Genomic DNA, 17062 nt, shown 5'->3' with positions numbered 1-17062 from the left:
ACTTAGCAGCCTAAAGTATAGGCAATATATTCAAATTCTTTTCAGGGTCTGATTTTTTTTTAGAATTGTTCATTCTGATTGTAAGTTACTGTGTAAATTTCCCTAGAACAGCATCTCTGAGATTTTATCTGACATCTTTGGTTTTACAGAGCCAAATTATTTTTATGCTGATATGTTTTTTTGGACAGCTCAAGAGACAGACCTTTAATCAAATACAAAATATTAATGTATTCAAAGCATTTTGTCTTTTATAAAATATGATCCCAGACAGTCTGGCTTGGAATCAGACAGAGCAGATGGGATTTTCTGTCGCTTTACTAAAGAGGACTCTTTCTTTCCAAGTTAGATACAAAAGAAGGTGAAAAGCTGTAGTAGAACTGCATTTTGGAGAGAAATTTAGCCCTAGACAGAAGATTGGCTTTTTAGGTTTGAAGTCAGGAGGGGTTTTTTATGCAAAACAGATTCATAGGTAAGAGGTAAGTTCTGATACAATTAATGCTTCTTGGCTCCTGGGACATCTTGGGTAATTTTGTAATAAACCTTTCTAAACATCAGTGAAGTGAAGAAATCTAGTAAGGTCTAATTTTGGTCCTTTTTCACTATTAATGAGGCATATTCTTGACTAACAGCCTCCAAATCTTTCTGTTTGAATCCTTCAATAACCTTTATAGTGATTCATCTTAGGGACAAGGACACCCACTTATGAGTCAGAACCAGCCAGAGAATATCCCACCACTAAGGTTGACAGAGCAGCCCCACACGTCAGCACAGGGAACCTAATGAACCAGGAATCTGCTCACTGCTCCCTGAGCACAAGAGTGAAGGGTGACTTAGAGCAAATGGTTACAAATGGCATGAAGGAAAACCGCCAAATCCAGAAGATTAAAAGCAACATAGAAGCAGAAGATGAAACATTAAGTAGCTGTATAGTTAAGTATGTAAACTGGAAAATAAAACCAAAACTTTAGGTCTTCCCTGTTGCTTTGATGCAGTGGGGTGTGAGTGGAATACATGGGCCATGTGGTTTTTTGGTGCTTTTAGTTGTTTTCTCCTGTTTCCTTCCCAGTCAGTCCAGGGCTTTCATTGTCCTAATTTCTACTTCTGCTTTTGCAGGGGAGAAGCAAAGATTTGGTTATGAGCGGTCAGGATACGATGTGGAGGAGTCTGACGGTGGGGATGAAGATGAAAATGACAATGAGGACGATGATGAAGACAGCCAGGCTGAGTCAGTGCTATCCACAACGCCCTCGGTGACAGCCAGCCCCCAGCACCAGCCCTCCCGGCACGGCCTGCAGGACGCCGCCAGCACCGACGACGACAGCCGGCTCCCGGACTGCTTCACTGGGGCCCACACGGACTCCATGGATGGTCTCCCAAAAGCCCTGCTGACCAAGATGACTGTCCTTAGCACAGTGCAGTCGGTCAGCAGGACCCCCAGCTCACCAGCAGAGTCCACCCTTCAGGAGGCACATGAGGGCAAAGGCCAGGAGAGGGCAACGGGTCCTTGCGGGGCTGATGCGGCACCGACGGGCGTTGCTCCTGCATCTCCAGGTCGCCAGATGTCTGTGGATTACCCTGATCCAGATACAGCCTTGGGCCACTCCTTAATATCAACTGCAGCTCTTACAAAGGTAGGAGTGTATGAAACCAGGGAGACAGTGGGATTTTAAGTCCTCCTTCTGAAAAGATCTCTTTGCAGATCTTTCATGTTTGCCTTTCGCTTCATTCTTAGAATTCTTGGTGAGCAGTCTTTCAGAAGAGTTAAAATTGATCCAAACACAAATATGTAGGACTGTAGACACACGGATGTTGTAGGAGCATTGCTTTTCAAATTATTTAATTTGATTGTATTCTTCCTGAAAGGTTTAATTGTAATATGGTCATCTCAGCTGGTAGATTACTAAGATGGTAGATTGTGTTACAAATCAGAAGGAAATAACAAATATGTGGAATGAACATATGGTGGTGGTTATGAAGCTTTCAGGGGAAGGTGATAGAATTCAGCAATCATTTCACTCTGAAATATGGTGATACAATCACTGGTAATTCCAAAGGGAAATTAATCTAGTCCCAACGTTTTTTGCCTTATTACTAAAAAAAATAAAAAATGGTGCAATTGTTTATCTATCCTCCAGAAATGCTTAATAGTAGAATTCGAAAGAGCACCAGATGTTCAAAGAAACTAGGAGATTGCCCTTGCACAATAACAAAAGGAGAGATGACCACAGGAGTGAGATCTGAGTTCCCAGTGCTCTCAGCTTTTCTCCAAGCTGAAGGAAGATTTTAATCAGAAAAGGATGGATTTTGCCCATGCATGTGTTAGACACATGACTTTTCAAAGCAGTGTGCAGGAAGGTGAGGTCAGTCTGTGTGCAGGTCTGTTGACAACTGATTTTTTTGAAACTGTGTCCATGAAATCACAGAGGGAAGTGGCAGGTGCTGAGCCTTTTTCAGTTCACCAATGGCTTTAATGGACTGTGATGGGGATGGTACAAGTCACTTCCTAGACCAACCCTAAAGACAGCTTTTGGAAGTTTTGAATTCTTGCTACAGACCATGAAGACATTCAGGCTTTTCAGAGTAATGCTCAGAAAAATTTGATACAAAATAGTTTAATTAAAGGGATAATCAAAGCACTACCTTCTCCATGATGAATGCAATATTTAGAAATATTATATAGAACCATGTAATCATTTGGGTTGGAAAAAATTCTTGAGATCATCAAGTCAAGCCTAAACCTAACTGCGTGCAGTTACTCAAAAAAAGTAACAGAAAATTTTCAAAAGCATAAAAAGTAAAAATTTCAGTCTGTTTTAAGTACTTAATGACTTGATTTTTTCTTTGAAAATTTACACTACTGGATTTATTTTTTTACACAGTTTAAGATAGCTAACTGTTGACATGGAGAAACAGTAAAATTATTGCTGTATTGTATTGTTTGACACAGGTTCATCCCTGCCTGTAGGAACTGTGAGTTCATGTGGCAAATGTAAATTGGAGCAAGTTTGTAATGTGACAGAGAATAAAATGGTTTCTGATCACTCTATATGCCTGCCATAAAATGGGTAGAGTCCTAATACTTGGAGTTTAGGTTCTGTTGTTGCCAGTGGATACCTGAAGGACATTTAACTGAGTTTACTCCCTCATTAAGTAGAACCACTGAAGCCTCAAGTAAATATTCATGCAATTAAAAATGTTGAATGGTGTTCATTTATATAGCTCTAATAATTGTCTACATTAATACATTTAAAAAGAAAAAAAATAAGAAGATGTCATGTAAGTAATACAAGGAAGTAATTCCTTTTCAGTTTTTCTTTTCCTTTCCCAGACCAAAGTAGCATCAGCCTTGTGTCTCCAGTGGTTAATCTACAGTCTGTTAGTATTGTGAAAGGCTGTGCATCCCAGTCCTTGCAGTCGAGAACAGGAGTCAGCAGAGCTCAGGAAGGCTGTTGTACATTCCTTCAAAAGCATCCATACCAGTTTATCAGGATCTCTTGTGAGGTGTCAGTTCTGAGAAAGATGCTGGATTCTTTCTCACACCCATCTTCTCATTTAGACAGATCGGCACTGCATAGCCAGTTAATCATGTTCTCCCTTTGCCAATACATTTTCTACCAGCAGATTTCAAAAGCATTTCTGTCTGGTTTTGAGTTTTTTGCCTGCTCTAGAGAATTTTTGAGAGTCAGGACTGTAAAAACTAAGTAGGGTTGCACCAGTGTGTCCCTGTGTGATGAATGTGCCTAAAACAAAAAGATAACTGTGATATTGCAATTGCACTTTCAGGCTACTCGTTTTAGGAGGCTCTAGGAAAGGAGTTCCAAGCCTTGGTCAGTAACAGACTGTAGGAGAAAAAGAGGGAGGATAGAAAAGGCATTATAAATGCAGATGTGTGCACCAAATAAAGCACAGTGAGCTGAGCAGCAATGGAATGTGGGTCCCACATCTCACTCCAGTACCCACCCATCACCTCCACCTCTGCAGGAGCTGTAGCTGTCAGCCATCTCTTGTCATTGTGTACCCTGTCTGCCACATTAGAAGCAGCTATGACAAATGTGCCATGATGCTGCCTCTGCCTGCCAGAGGCTGTAATGCCTTCATTGTGCATCAAAACCAGTGCATCAAAAATGCCAGCTTATGCTTATTTAACCTTCTCGCCTAGGGTGATTTCTACATAAAACAGTTCTCCAGAGTCTTCTTGCACTTAAAACACATGCAAAAGATATTCAGCAATGTTTTTGAGCACTAGTGTTTGAGAGAAATTAGGCAAGGGTAATTAGGAGAGGAAAATGCAATTAGTGGGTGAGGAAGGAGGTGAAAAAAGAAAGGAAGGAAATCAGTTCATTGTTTAAGCTAAGCACTATATACTATGAACCATTTTGTTGTTCTTTCTCAAAAGGGGGCCTGGGAAGCGCTCCCAGCTCCCTTGTGTTTTTGTGTCACTGAAGGGCAGCGGTGGCTGCCACGTTAACACCACTGTGTTGTTCTCTCCCAGAGCACGCCCTCCATCAGCTCCCCGTCCTCGCCAGCAGACCACAGCATGCCGAGCACGGTGCCGTCACCCTACAGCGAAATCCCAGAGGAGAAGCCGGCGGCCGAGCCCAGAGCGCCCCAGACTCACCTCTTCAGCCACCTGCCCCTGCACTCGCAGCAGCAAGCCAAGGCTCCCTACGGCATGGTGCCCGTCGGGGGCATCCAGGTGGTCCCTGCCGGCCTGGCCACCTACTCCACCTTTGTTCCCATCCAGGCGGGGCCGGTGCAGCTCACCATCCCGGCTGTGAGCGTCATTCACAGGACTACCAGCGCCCTCAGCGAGACGGGCGGCGCGGCCACCGGCACCGCCGCGAATGCCGTGGGAGTCGCCGAGGTGAACAGCGTGGTGCCGTGCATTCCCATCGGCCAGGTGAGCGTGCCGGGCATCCAGGGGCTCGGCGCGCCCGGCCTGCAGCCCCTGCCGCCGCTGGGCGTGGAGACGGTGAACATCCTGGGCCTGGCCAACGCCAACCTCGCCCCGCAGATGCGCCCTCCGGGAATCACCCTCAACGCCGTGGGCCTGCAGGTGCTGGCGGCGGGCGCGGCCCCGCAGGGCACCCCCAGCCCGCAGGGACACCTGCCCGGCCTGCAGATCCTCAACATCGCCCTGCCCACCCTCATCCCCTCCGTCAGCCCCGCCGGCGCCGAGGGCCACGGCGCCTCCGAGCCGCCCGCCACAGGCTCCACAGCCGCCGAGGCCCAGCTGGAGCCGGCTCCTGGCGGCTTCCCCGTGGCCGAGCCCGGCCGGGATGCCTCTCCTCAGGCAGGCGGCCAGCGGTACGGCGGGAAGAGCCACGCTGAGCCCGCCCCGCTGAGCAACCCCGGGAAAGCTGATCCTGAAAAGACTGACCTCACGAACCCCAGCAAGCCAAAGCGTGACCTCCCCGCCCTCCCGGCGAAGAGGGCCGAGCCCCGCTCCAAGGTGAATGCCAGCACGTTAAGCAAGTCCCCGGTGCACCGAACTGTCACCCCGGACAGACAGGTACCCCGGCCAGCCGCCCCGCCCCAGCGGCAAAGCACGGTGCAGTTTAGCGATGGCAGCAGTGACGATGAGGATAGACTCGTGATAGCCACCTAGGCTTTGTTTCCCATTGTGGTTTTATTTTTAGGGTTTTTTGGTTTTTTTTTTATAACACTTGCAGGTTTCTTTGCAAACCTTCCTTTCCTTAAAGCACATTTTTCTGACACAAACCCATTACTAATCTTTGTGCAATCATGAACTCTTGACCAATAATTGTCGTTTCTTGTCAGCTCCAGCCATTTTTGTACATGTTGTATAGACAATTGTGCCTTTTTGGAGTTTTATGTTTAGAAACCTGTACAGATTGTTGAATATATATATATAAAATATATATATATAAAATATGTATATTAAAACCAGGTAGTTGCTTGTGTTTAGTAAGTAAACATCCTATGTCAGATAAATAAAGGATTAAATTATATGTTGCACTGTTAAATGTAAATTTTTATGGCTGTGGGACAAAGTTTCTGTGTACAGATCTAGTATGTAAAACTCCATATTTATTGTATCCATATTAGTCTTGGAAAAGGGTCTGTCCATCTTTCTTGTGTAAGACGGTAGCTTTACACTTCAAAGAGAAATACAGTATCTGTGTTACAAAATATTACAGTAAAATTTTGTTTACTGACTTTACCATTGCTTATGTTGTGCCTTTTTGATGCAGCCCTGTAGCTAGAGAGGTGCTTGACTCGTTCCTTTCAGTGCCCTTCCAGCTGGTTCAGCTCGAAGGGATCTGGTGGTGGTAAAAGCCCCTGTGGTTTCACTTGCCGTGGGAGAGAGTGTAACTCATCAGGCTTTACTTGGAGTAAAATCTTCCATTTCAAATCATCTGGCAATTGCAGAGTGGGGAGGGAGTCCCTCAGCTTTCTGTAGAGTGAGCATCCATCCACCTTGTGGTTTTTTCCTAACTAAAATATGAAGACTTGCCTGAGGGGAAATGGCAAAAGAGTCAAGATGAAATACTTTTTATTTGTAATCTTGAACTATAAAACCACTTTTTACTGACATTAAAATGTTGTTACACAAGAAAGGAATAATTCTTTGTGTGTTAATTGCAAAATCTGCCACACAGTTGGGGAAAATGCCACTGCTGTAATGAGGATTTGGCACTACTGATTATGGCACTACTGATTACCATCAACCTCTTATGAGACTGCGTTTCAGGAGATCTTCATTTGCAGGTAGACAAAAGCATTTTCTCCCTAAATAGAACTCTGTCTTATTCATAAAGGGAAGGAAGAAAGGACTAGAGATTTTACACATACAGCTAAAATGCCATTTTAACAACAGACCTGTCATACTGGGCATACAAAACATGGCTGGATTCTGGAAAATGAAATTTAATACTCCTCTGTTTGCAAACAATGCAAAATTATCACTGAATTGCTGAGGCCTTCCAACTATGGCAGGAGACGTATCTGACAAGTTGCAGGGCTACACATTTCTAGAAGTTTTAAATTGACTTGGGATTCATGCTGTAATTTTTAAGTAGACTTGGTTGCCTGCTGTGTCCATGTGTAAGATGCTGTTATCATATTGTTACAGAAGTTTTTGTAACCCTTTTAATAGCCAAATTCCAGTAGGAAACTGGAAGGTGTAAATTAATAGCATGGTCACCTTTATGGAATTAGCAAGGATGAGCACATAAAAAACAACTGGAAGAAAAGGATGGGAAGCAAATCTGGGGAAAGAAAAAAGGGAGTGAACTTGAATGTGAGCTGGGCTGCATTGTTCACAGATTAACTTCTGTATCCATCTCAAGGAAGTAATTCATGCCTTGCACTGCTCATATTCAAAAGCAGCACTACCCTAGATCCATTTTTAACTTTTCCCTGGCTTTTGTACCGTGCTCACATTGCACTCATTACATTATTCCATTACGGCGTGTTGTAAAACTGTAGGCGATGCTGAATGAGCTTTATTAACTTCCAGAAAGAGCACTTCAGTACCAGAAAGCCATTTCTATTACTCGTGATTATCAGGCAATTGTACTAATCTAGCTATTAGAAACACACACACTAGAAAGGGGGAATGACTACATCTCTGACATGAATGTGCAGAGCCTTGCTGAGCACCAAGCACTCAGCTCACGCTGAGCCTGATGAGAGTTCAGAGTGCCGGGGAGGGCTCCCCGCAGCGCCGGACTCAAGTTTGTGAGTGTCTTACGTGCACCCCCGTGCCAAGTGTCACTGTGCATCTGTGTGTTCTTTTTATAAGTGTAGTAGTGGTGTCACCGTGTCTTGAACCATTATCATTTATACTTATGTGAACTTACCCCAAGCAGCCAAAGCTAGAACCAAAACATTGCTGTGCTTTGAGAGCCTGAAGCTTTTTCTAGTAGAATCAGGTGACGGTTTGCAGTTAATGAACTCAAGAAATTTTGCATTAATTTTAGCTGTTTTGAAATAGACACCTACCAGCAAACTAGAACTATGATAATTAATTTGAGCTTATTTGTCGAAAGCATGACCAAAAAAAGATGACAGAATCAGACAGCTTTACAGCAAAGTAAACCTATCTCTAAAATTTTGAATGCCATCACAACTTATTACCAATTCCCTGAGTTTTATAAGGCAGCAGTGGGTAAGGAATTCCTGTTGCACATGCCCCTAAGTACTGATTTTACTAAACTCCAGAGATTTACTGTATACACATCTTAAATATTTGCTTGACGAGCAATTTATGGTGCACTCATATTCTGCTCAGGATTAATTCCAGGAAGTCTCCAATTAAACAGAAAATTCAGCCTGGTGAATCGGGTGATCTACATCTGTCTTTTCAATTCTAGGTGTTTTGAAGACATCAAGGACAAGATGGAAAGCATATCTTGAAGAGTAAGAATGATATGACAACAGATATGTCATGAAGAGGAATGTTAAGATGTGTCATTTGGTAAGTTCATATCAGGGCAATAGGGAGAAAAGACCAAGAGAGTGGGCTCTGATTCAGCCATGAGTCCCAGAAGATGGGAGTTGCTTCTGGGGAAGTAAATCTGCATGTCAAGAGATCTGAGGAAAAATACTGAATCATCACTTACCCAGGCAAAGCAGATAAGCCACATTTGAAGCAGGAGCTCTACTATTAGCAGGTAGTTGCTAGTAGTGTGCTAGTTCACATCAAGGTTGGAGGAAATCACAGTTTTCTAGAAGACTCTGGTCCTGAATGTGACTGTGGTTGCTGTTTCCCTTCCCTCTAGGATGTTTCCAAATGGATATTCCTTGAGTTGCCTCTACATCTTGCGCAACAAGAGGAAGATACAAACCAGGAGTGTGACCAGTACTGAGAGAAGGTTAAACTCTCTATTTCTCCTCTGTTAGTGCCTGTAACCAACATCTATAAATCAGCACACACAGGTGTCCTGCATGAGCACAAGCCTGTGACTTATGCATTAGCAATTATATTTTCAATCTGAATTAATTCCTTTTGTTTTAAATTGCATTGTATCTTTTATTGTCTTGTCCAGAGTCATCAGTGATGGGGAAATCACATTCCCCTTGCCACAAGGATATTTCTGTTCAAAGTGGTAGCAGACATCTCAGAGACCTGCCAGTGCAAGATTAGGCTGCACTTCAGATGGTGTGAATTTTCACAGCTGAGTTGGAGTAAATAACACTGGGCTGTTTACTCAGGGATCAGTTTTTAACGACTCTGTCAGACACCCTCTGGCAAATCCAGCACAGCTGTTTAAACATTAAAAGGCCAGAACAAGTGCTGCTCCTCAGAGTACCCAGGCACACTCTGGCACCTTCTCACAACCTGTTCCCATCAGGAGGGTGCAAGCAGGTGCCAGCTAAAGGCAGGGTACAAATACAACCAGAGTACAGACAGGGCACAGTCAGCTCTGTGGGAGCAGTGCAGATGCTTCCCTGTGATCTGCCAAAAGCCCTCACTAGAAAAATAATTAGTGGCCAGTGCCCTGTGGCTCTTTCAACTTAGACCTTACTTGGTATCTCCTTGAAATACACGATGTTTGTTGGTGCTGTGGATGCCTGATTTTGGAGGCAGTATGTCCATATAATAACAATAATAATGGGTTTGGAACATGTACTCCATTAAATATGTCTCTGTTTCCTGTTGGGGCTTTAATAAGCTACAGCATGGCCTAGCTGTCACTTCTTAGGTCAAGAACTAAACCAGAGTGGGATGTTCAATGTACCTGCCCTCAGATCTCTTGACCTGTAGCATTACATCCCCTGATGCAACTCCCAACTTCTGGACCACAGCTGAAATAAAGCAGGCTTTGTAAGTGCAGGGATGCTCTGCCCTGCTTTGGTTACTGCTGCTGCACACACCTTTGTCCCTTTCTTTCTCAAGTAATTTGCTGAAGTTCAGATTGCTGTAAACTATGCCCCGAGGCTAGAGCAGCCCAAGTTGGTCCATATCAGCCAGTCCCCTGGCAGAGAGTCTGACAGCAGTGTATTGCATACAAATTCAAGTGCCCATCACATGCATTTCATCTCAGACAGCCTACTAGGTTGAACACAATATGGTCCACCTCAAAGCCAGAGATACACCATGAAACAGACATACCATGCCTTACACTTAGCTAAACATTCTGTATGGTTTCTTAACAGATTTATCTCGACTTGAGTTTACTGGCATGCAGTTAAACAATATAAAATTTATTTGTCACTATATAACTTACTCCAGAAGTCCTCATTTTTTGCAAGATAATCCACACGAAGCTTTCATAAACACTGCAGTTTAAACCTGTAAACTGCCCTTCAAACGTGTATTTAACATTGGGACAGTTTAATCAAAACAAAATAAAAAATCCAGAGTTTTAGCATGAGTGACTTGCCAAGAGCCATGGAAACCAAACAATCCACAAGTGAGAGTGCTCACTCAAGATACCTTCAGCTGACTTATCTGATGGGCCACTGCTTCAGTTGCTTTGGAAAGATCCTCTGAGACCAGTGTGACCATCTCATAGCAGGGAATCCTTTCCTTCCTTTCCTGGTTTTCCATGTGAGCACAAAATGCCACCCATCTTAGGTGACTTCTGGCCAGTCTCCAATTGTGTTATGAATGACTAAAAAAAACCACGATTAGAATTGTCTTCCCATGTCTTAGGGAAATTTCTGTTCCCTGTAAGCACCTACAGATGGTCTTTTTAAATGATACCTAAAACCAGCAAAGGCTTAACACCATTTCTGGCTTCTATCTTTGAGGATAAAACCCCTGTCTTAGGTCTAGACACTGGACTGCTAATTCTGTTACTGACTTAGGATGAAAACATGCTACACTAAAGTACTTCAAATCGATTATTAGGTAATTTTATATGGAATGTTCATGGGTGGATGAGCATACAGCAACAAGAGTGTAACAGCCTGTAATTCATTGATTTGATGTTCATGTTTTGTTCCAGGAATGTTAAATCAAAAAAAAAAAAAAAAAAAAAGGTGTTGTTGCCATTTATGTTTGTCAGTACATTTCTTCTCTTTATACTGAACAGACTACTCAGAATGTTAGGAGGTGATTGGTGATTTTTAGATATTCAGTGAGATCTAAGGAAACCATGAGAGCTGAAAGATGGCAAGGCTTTACATTCCTATGGTTCAGTCATGGAAACAAAACTTAGAGTTTTAAGATGAGTCAATTAGCTAGGCATGCTTAGTTTTCCTTGGTAATTGTAGGCTTGTTTTCCCCAATAAGGTCAAATGTTAAGGCTTGTTTGGTTTTTGTGGTTTGCTCTTTAGTGTATTTGAAATCCATTACCATGCGTGAGGCATTTGTGCTGGAAATGGGCCAGCTGAAGGCTGTTTGTAAAGTCAAATGCCCCCAGCATTTCCTCTTTTTGTTGAGTTTAGGCAGTTACAACATCCCTTTGGGCTTCAGAAGTTCCATTTGCAGGTCATTCAGGTCTGAGGTGTTTCGCTGTTGGTGCCTAAATACCTTAGGGTTGGATTCCTCCTCCTGAGAGAGAGAGAATGGAGTGACAGTTCCATCTGTGTAATGAATAATAAGCTCCCCATTGAAATCACTGACCACTAAGAGCTGTTTGCCACCCCATCATCTTCCTGCTCCAGATTCAGGTATGGAAGTGAGTTCAGAGCCCACCTGTTGGCACAGAACTCATCCCCATTGCAGCCCCACTTTTATGAGGGGTTTTTCAGGGATCCCTGGATGTGAACAGGCAGTGAGGGACACAGCACAGAGGGAGCATCTCCAAGAACATCCACCCACCTCCCAGGAGCACAAGGACAAGGTGCACCAGTAGGGATTTTGCTCAGTGCTGGGCCTTGAGCAGGAGCAGATTTTGAAAAAGAAGTTTGTCATCATTGCAGGGGGGCTGGAATAGATGACCTTTAAAAGGTGCCTTCCAACACAAACGGGATTCTATGAACAGGACCTGCCCAGAAGCTCTTGAGTGGAAAGCTATCATCTTGAGACTTAACCCTTCCCATCCCTTATGATCAAGGCAAATCAAGTCAACATGAAGGATTAAAAGGCATCTTTTGACAGAAATTTTTGACTAATCAGAAGGAATTTTGACAAGAAGCCAAAATTCCCTGTTTGAACAGAAAATTACTACATCCCCTGATTCTGCTAATGCTCAAAAATTCCCCAGCCTGAGCAGCTGCCCTTCTGGCACCCAGCTGTCTTGCACAGGATCTAACAAGGTTAGTATTCTTCAGGAACACTATGTCCAGAGTGACCATACTCTGTACAACCCAATCACAAGGGCTTCATCCTGAACATGTGAGCATGAGGAGGAGGAGGAGATGGTGCTGCCCATTTCTTCTACACTCAGCTACTGACACAGCAGTGGTGGCAGTCTCTGCCACCAAGAGGTGCCAGGGAAGATGCAGTGACCATCCTCTAGTGCAGCACCAGTTCCCTCCTCTATCAGCCAGGGACTACACAGCAAGGGAGGTGATGTCCCTCGAGTCCCTGGGTGAAAGGGCACCTGCAGTAGTTACATCTCCTTCCCAGGAGGCTGCTCCAAGCTCCTGTGCTCTGGCCAGGCCACCTGCAGGCACTTGCTGGCAGAAAGGAGGCCAGGAGAGAAGAGGGAAAGATAAACCAAGCTGCAAGACAGAGCAAGCCAGGGAGAGCACAGCGTTGTAACCAGGCTGTTTGGGCACAGGAAGGCAGCTCTTGTGTTTCAGACCTGTTGCACACCTGTTAGGTGTGTCTCTGCTTTGCAAAAACTGTCTAGGTGCCAGAACAGAAGCAAATGTTGAAACGGTGCCTCTTTGCAAAACAGAAGTCATGTTTTCATCTGGACACCAGACAGCTTTGCTCCACCAAAAAATCAAGTGTGTGGTTCAGAAACCATTTTTGACACTTAGAGGTTTAAATTGTGTTTCTTTCTTTGTTTATTCCCATACCTATAATAACCTGTGACACTTTTCTTATTTACAGTGTTTCAGAGCAAGAGCTCACACAGCTAATGCTGATTAATTCTGCTGGACTGGGCAAGTGGCTCCCCTGTGGATATCCTGTTTTCCTGTGAATCATCATTCCTTCTTGAGACATCCTCCAACTCAGATCAAAAGTCCCAAATGTATTAGATATGAAGACATCAGACAGCTCAAACAGATCAGAAAAGACACACACAAAGAAATGTGTCCCAGCTTCTCCCTCCTGTCCTGCTGAAAACTGGCACAGTGAACAAAATCCTAAGCACTTGTCATAAAAAGTAGAAAGACAAAAAGAAGAAAAACCGAGAGACTTTGTGAAGGTAGTTTACCCAGAGACTTCTGCAAATTGCCCTTTCTAGGTATTTGCACTTTTGTACTTACTTACTTCTCCCTTGCAGTTGGGAGCTCCTCAGGCTAGATCCTCATTTGATGGAAAATGACATCCATGAGCTTCAGCAAGACCTGCACCAACTGCATCAGCAGAGAACTTGGGACTATCCCTTTAAGCACTGAGCCTTGCCTACAAACACAGCAATTAAAGGAACATGAGCACCTATGGTCTGGTTTTTTCAAGTTTATGTAGTCTGCTGCGTCCTCTGTGGTTTTACTCAATTTTCCATATAGTTACATGAGCAACTGAAAGTGTCCTGTACCAGTGAAATGCCAAAACCTGAGGTCATGGGGTCAGACTAAATTATCTTAATAGTCTCTTCTCCCCTTGCAATCTTCACACACAGGTTTTATCTGATAAAGGAGTTAAAGTCTTTATTTCAGCAATGTTTGATCTAGAAGATTACACAAATAATTAGTCTTTTAAGCTTCTGTGCTTTTTTTTAAATAGAATTTTAAACTCTCCTTTTAGTAGATGCCTTTTAATCCTCATGTTTAAGTGTAAGAGCCGTGCTTGATCTAAGACGACAATGTGTTTGGATAGTCAGAATGCCATTTTTATGGGAGTGTTTGAACAATGCATTGTGTTTTTTCAACAAGCTCTCTCTCCAATCAGTGGAAGGAGCTGACTGAGGGACCAGAGGACAGTCTTTTGCTGTCTTTAAGCTCATATCAAAGAAAGATAGGATGTGCTGCTCTTACATCTTAGAGTGGACTGTGCCGGGCTTTTTTTTTAGTCTTGGACTTCTAACTCTCCTTGTATTCTTCTGCACTTGGAGGGGAAAAAAAAAATCCTTTTAGCCTTATGTACTGTGAATACTCACTTGAAGGCAATGGAGGGAAGAATACCCAGCAGGAATACACTCTGCAAACACTCAGCAAAATCATTGGAGCTGCATATTCTTAATCAATGAGGTCTTGACAAAATAAAGGGTGGTGGTTTTTATCTAGACTGTAGTTTGTCCAAATCCCTGGGTGGGGTTCAGCTGTTTATGTTTTCTTTGAGGAAAAATGTCCTCAAGATCTGGTGCTGAGTTGTGTTTTACCTCCAAAAAAAGCCCCAGTGTGGGAGTATTGATATATGGCAGGGTTGTGGAGGGGCATGTGAACTGAGTCCAGAGTTTGCCCCTGGATGCAGCTCAGGCAGCCATCAGGGCCATTGCAACCACCCAAAGGAGGTGGGACTGGGTTTGAAGGGCCAAACGACATGAAAAATATTAACCTTCTGCACAGAGATAGAAATCTCACTGCTCATTCCTGGGGACAAATGGATAATTTTTTATTTTCAGTATCAGTGGAATTTCTCTTGTTTTTGTGACCTTCCCCCTTTAATTGGACCCATGTATGCAATACACATGTACTTAGAAATGCACTGGAAATAGTGATGGATAATATCCCTTTCCAACATTTGAAAGAGGAGGGAGGCAATTGCTGGTATGTCCAATCTGGAAAGCAGTAGGAATACCACATCATATGCTTCAAACTTTTGCTAAGCATGTAGGATGTTAAACCAGATGCTTCACATCCCCCAGATTCCTCCCTGCCATTTCATCTGGAGCAATGATGAGGGAGCTGGGGACTGCTGGCTCTTTATCTAGTGCTACCTTGTTCCTCAGACTCTTACCTCCTCCTGCTAGGGACCATTTACTGAGCACACCTTGTGTCCTGTATGTGCACAGTAACACAATTTCGTCAGGCCCATCAAATCATACAATGCCTTGGGTTGGAAGAGACCTTAAAGATCATCTCATTCCACCCCCCCCCCTGCCATGAACCCCCCTGACCAGACAGTAAAGCTGCCAGAATAATGATGATGCCAAACCATCACTTCCCAGGGGGGAAGTGGAGCTGGAGGTTGTGTGTGTCTCACTAGCAATTATCTTGTGACTTTCTGACGCAGCATTAGAAAAAAAAAAAAAAAAGCTGTCTAAGAAGAGGTTGGAATTTGATGCTTTGGAAGGTGATGTGAAATACTTTTCAGATATTTGTTTGGGCCAGAAAATTAAGACAAAGAAGACAAAGCCTGACCTCAGCATTGTCACAAGCTATGTCTCCTACTGCCTTTGAGTAGGCCAGGATTTTGCTCATAGATTTTTAAGGCTGGCACAGAGACAGCATCTTACAACAGAGCGTGGGCATTTCTGGCACTGTGGGGATTGCTGTTTAATGACACCGGAAAGTGATTTTTTTTATTATTCTTTTTTTTTAACCTGGCATTGCTCCTTTGAGCAAATTAAAGTCTGATACATTCACATTTCTATGTGTCATTAACCCAGACACCTACTGCAGGGCCTAAAGCTTGTGGCTGCTGGAGAGATTAAATCCTACTAATGCGCTTTTCCTAACACACTGAGGGAATCTGGAGTCTCTCCTTTTGAAGCTGACTTGCTATTTTGACTAATTGCTTCTGGTAACAGTTAATAGCATTTTGCAAAGGCACTTCATCTGCTGACAGCAGATTGATGTAAGGAAGGGACACAGTTCACATTTCCAAAGGGAGCATTGGGAAATCCATTACCAGCTTCATTAATCTGTTAATAATAAAATTAAAGTACAAATAAAATGTGACAAATTGAGTTCTGTTGTGAAAGTCACTTTAACAGGAGGCTCTGAATAAAGGTCAAAACAGACTCTGATTTCTGCTGTGTTCTAATAGTAGAATCAGAGGAGAGCACTGTAGAAACACTGTAATTAATCTGACAATACTATAATTGTCCCCAAATGGTACAGAGTTTGAGGAGTGATTTTTTTTTTTCCTTTTTCCTTGAGAACATTTACAAAACCTAGAACATAAAGCTCTGCCACACAACATTTAAATGCTAATCCAATTTCACAGGAAGCTTTCAACAATGTAGAGATGGTAGATAGGCTTACTCTCTCTGCCTGCCTTCTTGTGGCTGCTACATCAGTCAAAACTCAAGTTTACCCAGCATGAGGGCAAAAGAGAGAAGAAAAGCCCTGCAGGTGTAGATCTTCTAACAACTGTCAAAGAAATGAGCCTGACATTGGAAACAGGCTTCAGCAGAGTCAAAAAGCCAGATCAGACATCCTTTTTCTGGCAAGGATGGCATTGGCTTGCCAAACTTCTTTAAAATTAAAATGGTTTTCCTTTTAGGGTTATCCCCCAAACCTATTGGCACTCTCTGCATCAGCCTTCTTAGCCACATTCTTGGTTAGCAAGATATCTTAATCTACACTCTACTCTTAAATAATCCTCATGCTAGGATCTTCAGCTAATACTGCAGAAAAAACCTGATAAGAATGAGACAGATTCCAGTCTCTCCAAGGCACAGTATGAACAGGTCCTGTACAAAAAATACCCAATTTATCAAACTCCTTCTTATTACTGTTGAGCAATTGCCCCAAAAGCAGTCAGTCACAGAGCATAATTTGGAGACACAGCTGCAGTGAATGGAGGGTTTCCTGCAGCCTGGCAGAGCAACCTCTGCTGGGAGCACCTGAACCAAAGGCATGCTATTAATGAACCCAGCCAGGCAAGCAAATACATAAACATGTTAATGTGAAGTGTTTGAGGAGAATGGCTCATTAAGTCAAGCAGAATAAGAATACAGAAAACAAATAGCTCTATTTTAAAAATCAGCAGGAGGAAAAGGAGAAAGTTGTCCTTTCGTTTTATGCAAACCAAAAGGAGTCTGTAGAGCCTCCTCCAGTCATTTCAGGGATAATCCAGATACTGAAAAGACCAGATTTCCAGTTTGAAAAGCACCATATGGAGTCAGCTGTGTCAGGAAAG

The 17062-nt window shown here is 43.3% G+C and overlaps 1 protein-coding gene across 4 annotated transcripts in view; it reads left to right on the top strand.

Annotated features, from left to right (window-relative positions):
* Nucleotides 1-13472, top strand: part of HIVEP1 (HIVEP zinc finger 1) — a 126273-nt gene extending 112801 nt beyond the window's left edge. For all 4 annotated transcript variants that reach the window (XM_079300822.1, XM_079300823.1, XM_079300824.1 and 1 more), the window contains 4 exons: nt 1114-1631; nt 4493-6732; nt 8340-8443; nt 12920-13472. In XM_079300822.1, coding sequence (XP_079156948.1) covers nt 1114-1631; nt 4493-5608 — 1634 coding nt within the window. In that variant the 3' untranslated portion in view covers nt 5609-6732; nt 8340-8443; nt 12920-13472. The remainder of the gene's footprint in view (nt 1-1113; nt 1632-4492; nt 6733-8339; nt 8444-12919) is intronic.
* The last annotated feature ends 3590 nt before the right edge of the window (nt 13473-17062 follow it).

The sequence above is a fragment of the Erithacus rubecula genome (genome assembly GCF_903797595.1).
Source record: "Erithacus rubecula genome assembly, chromosome: 3".
NCBI classification, from domain to species: domain Eukaryota; kingdom Metazoa; phylum Chordata; class Aves; order Passeriformes; family Muscicapidae; genus Erithacus; species Erithacus rubecula.
This window is presented reverse-complemented; position numbering and strand designations above follow the sequence as displayed.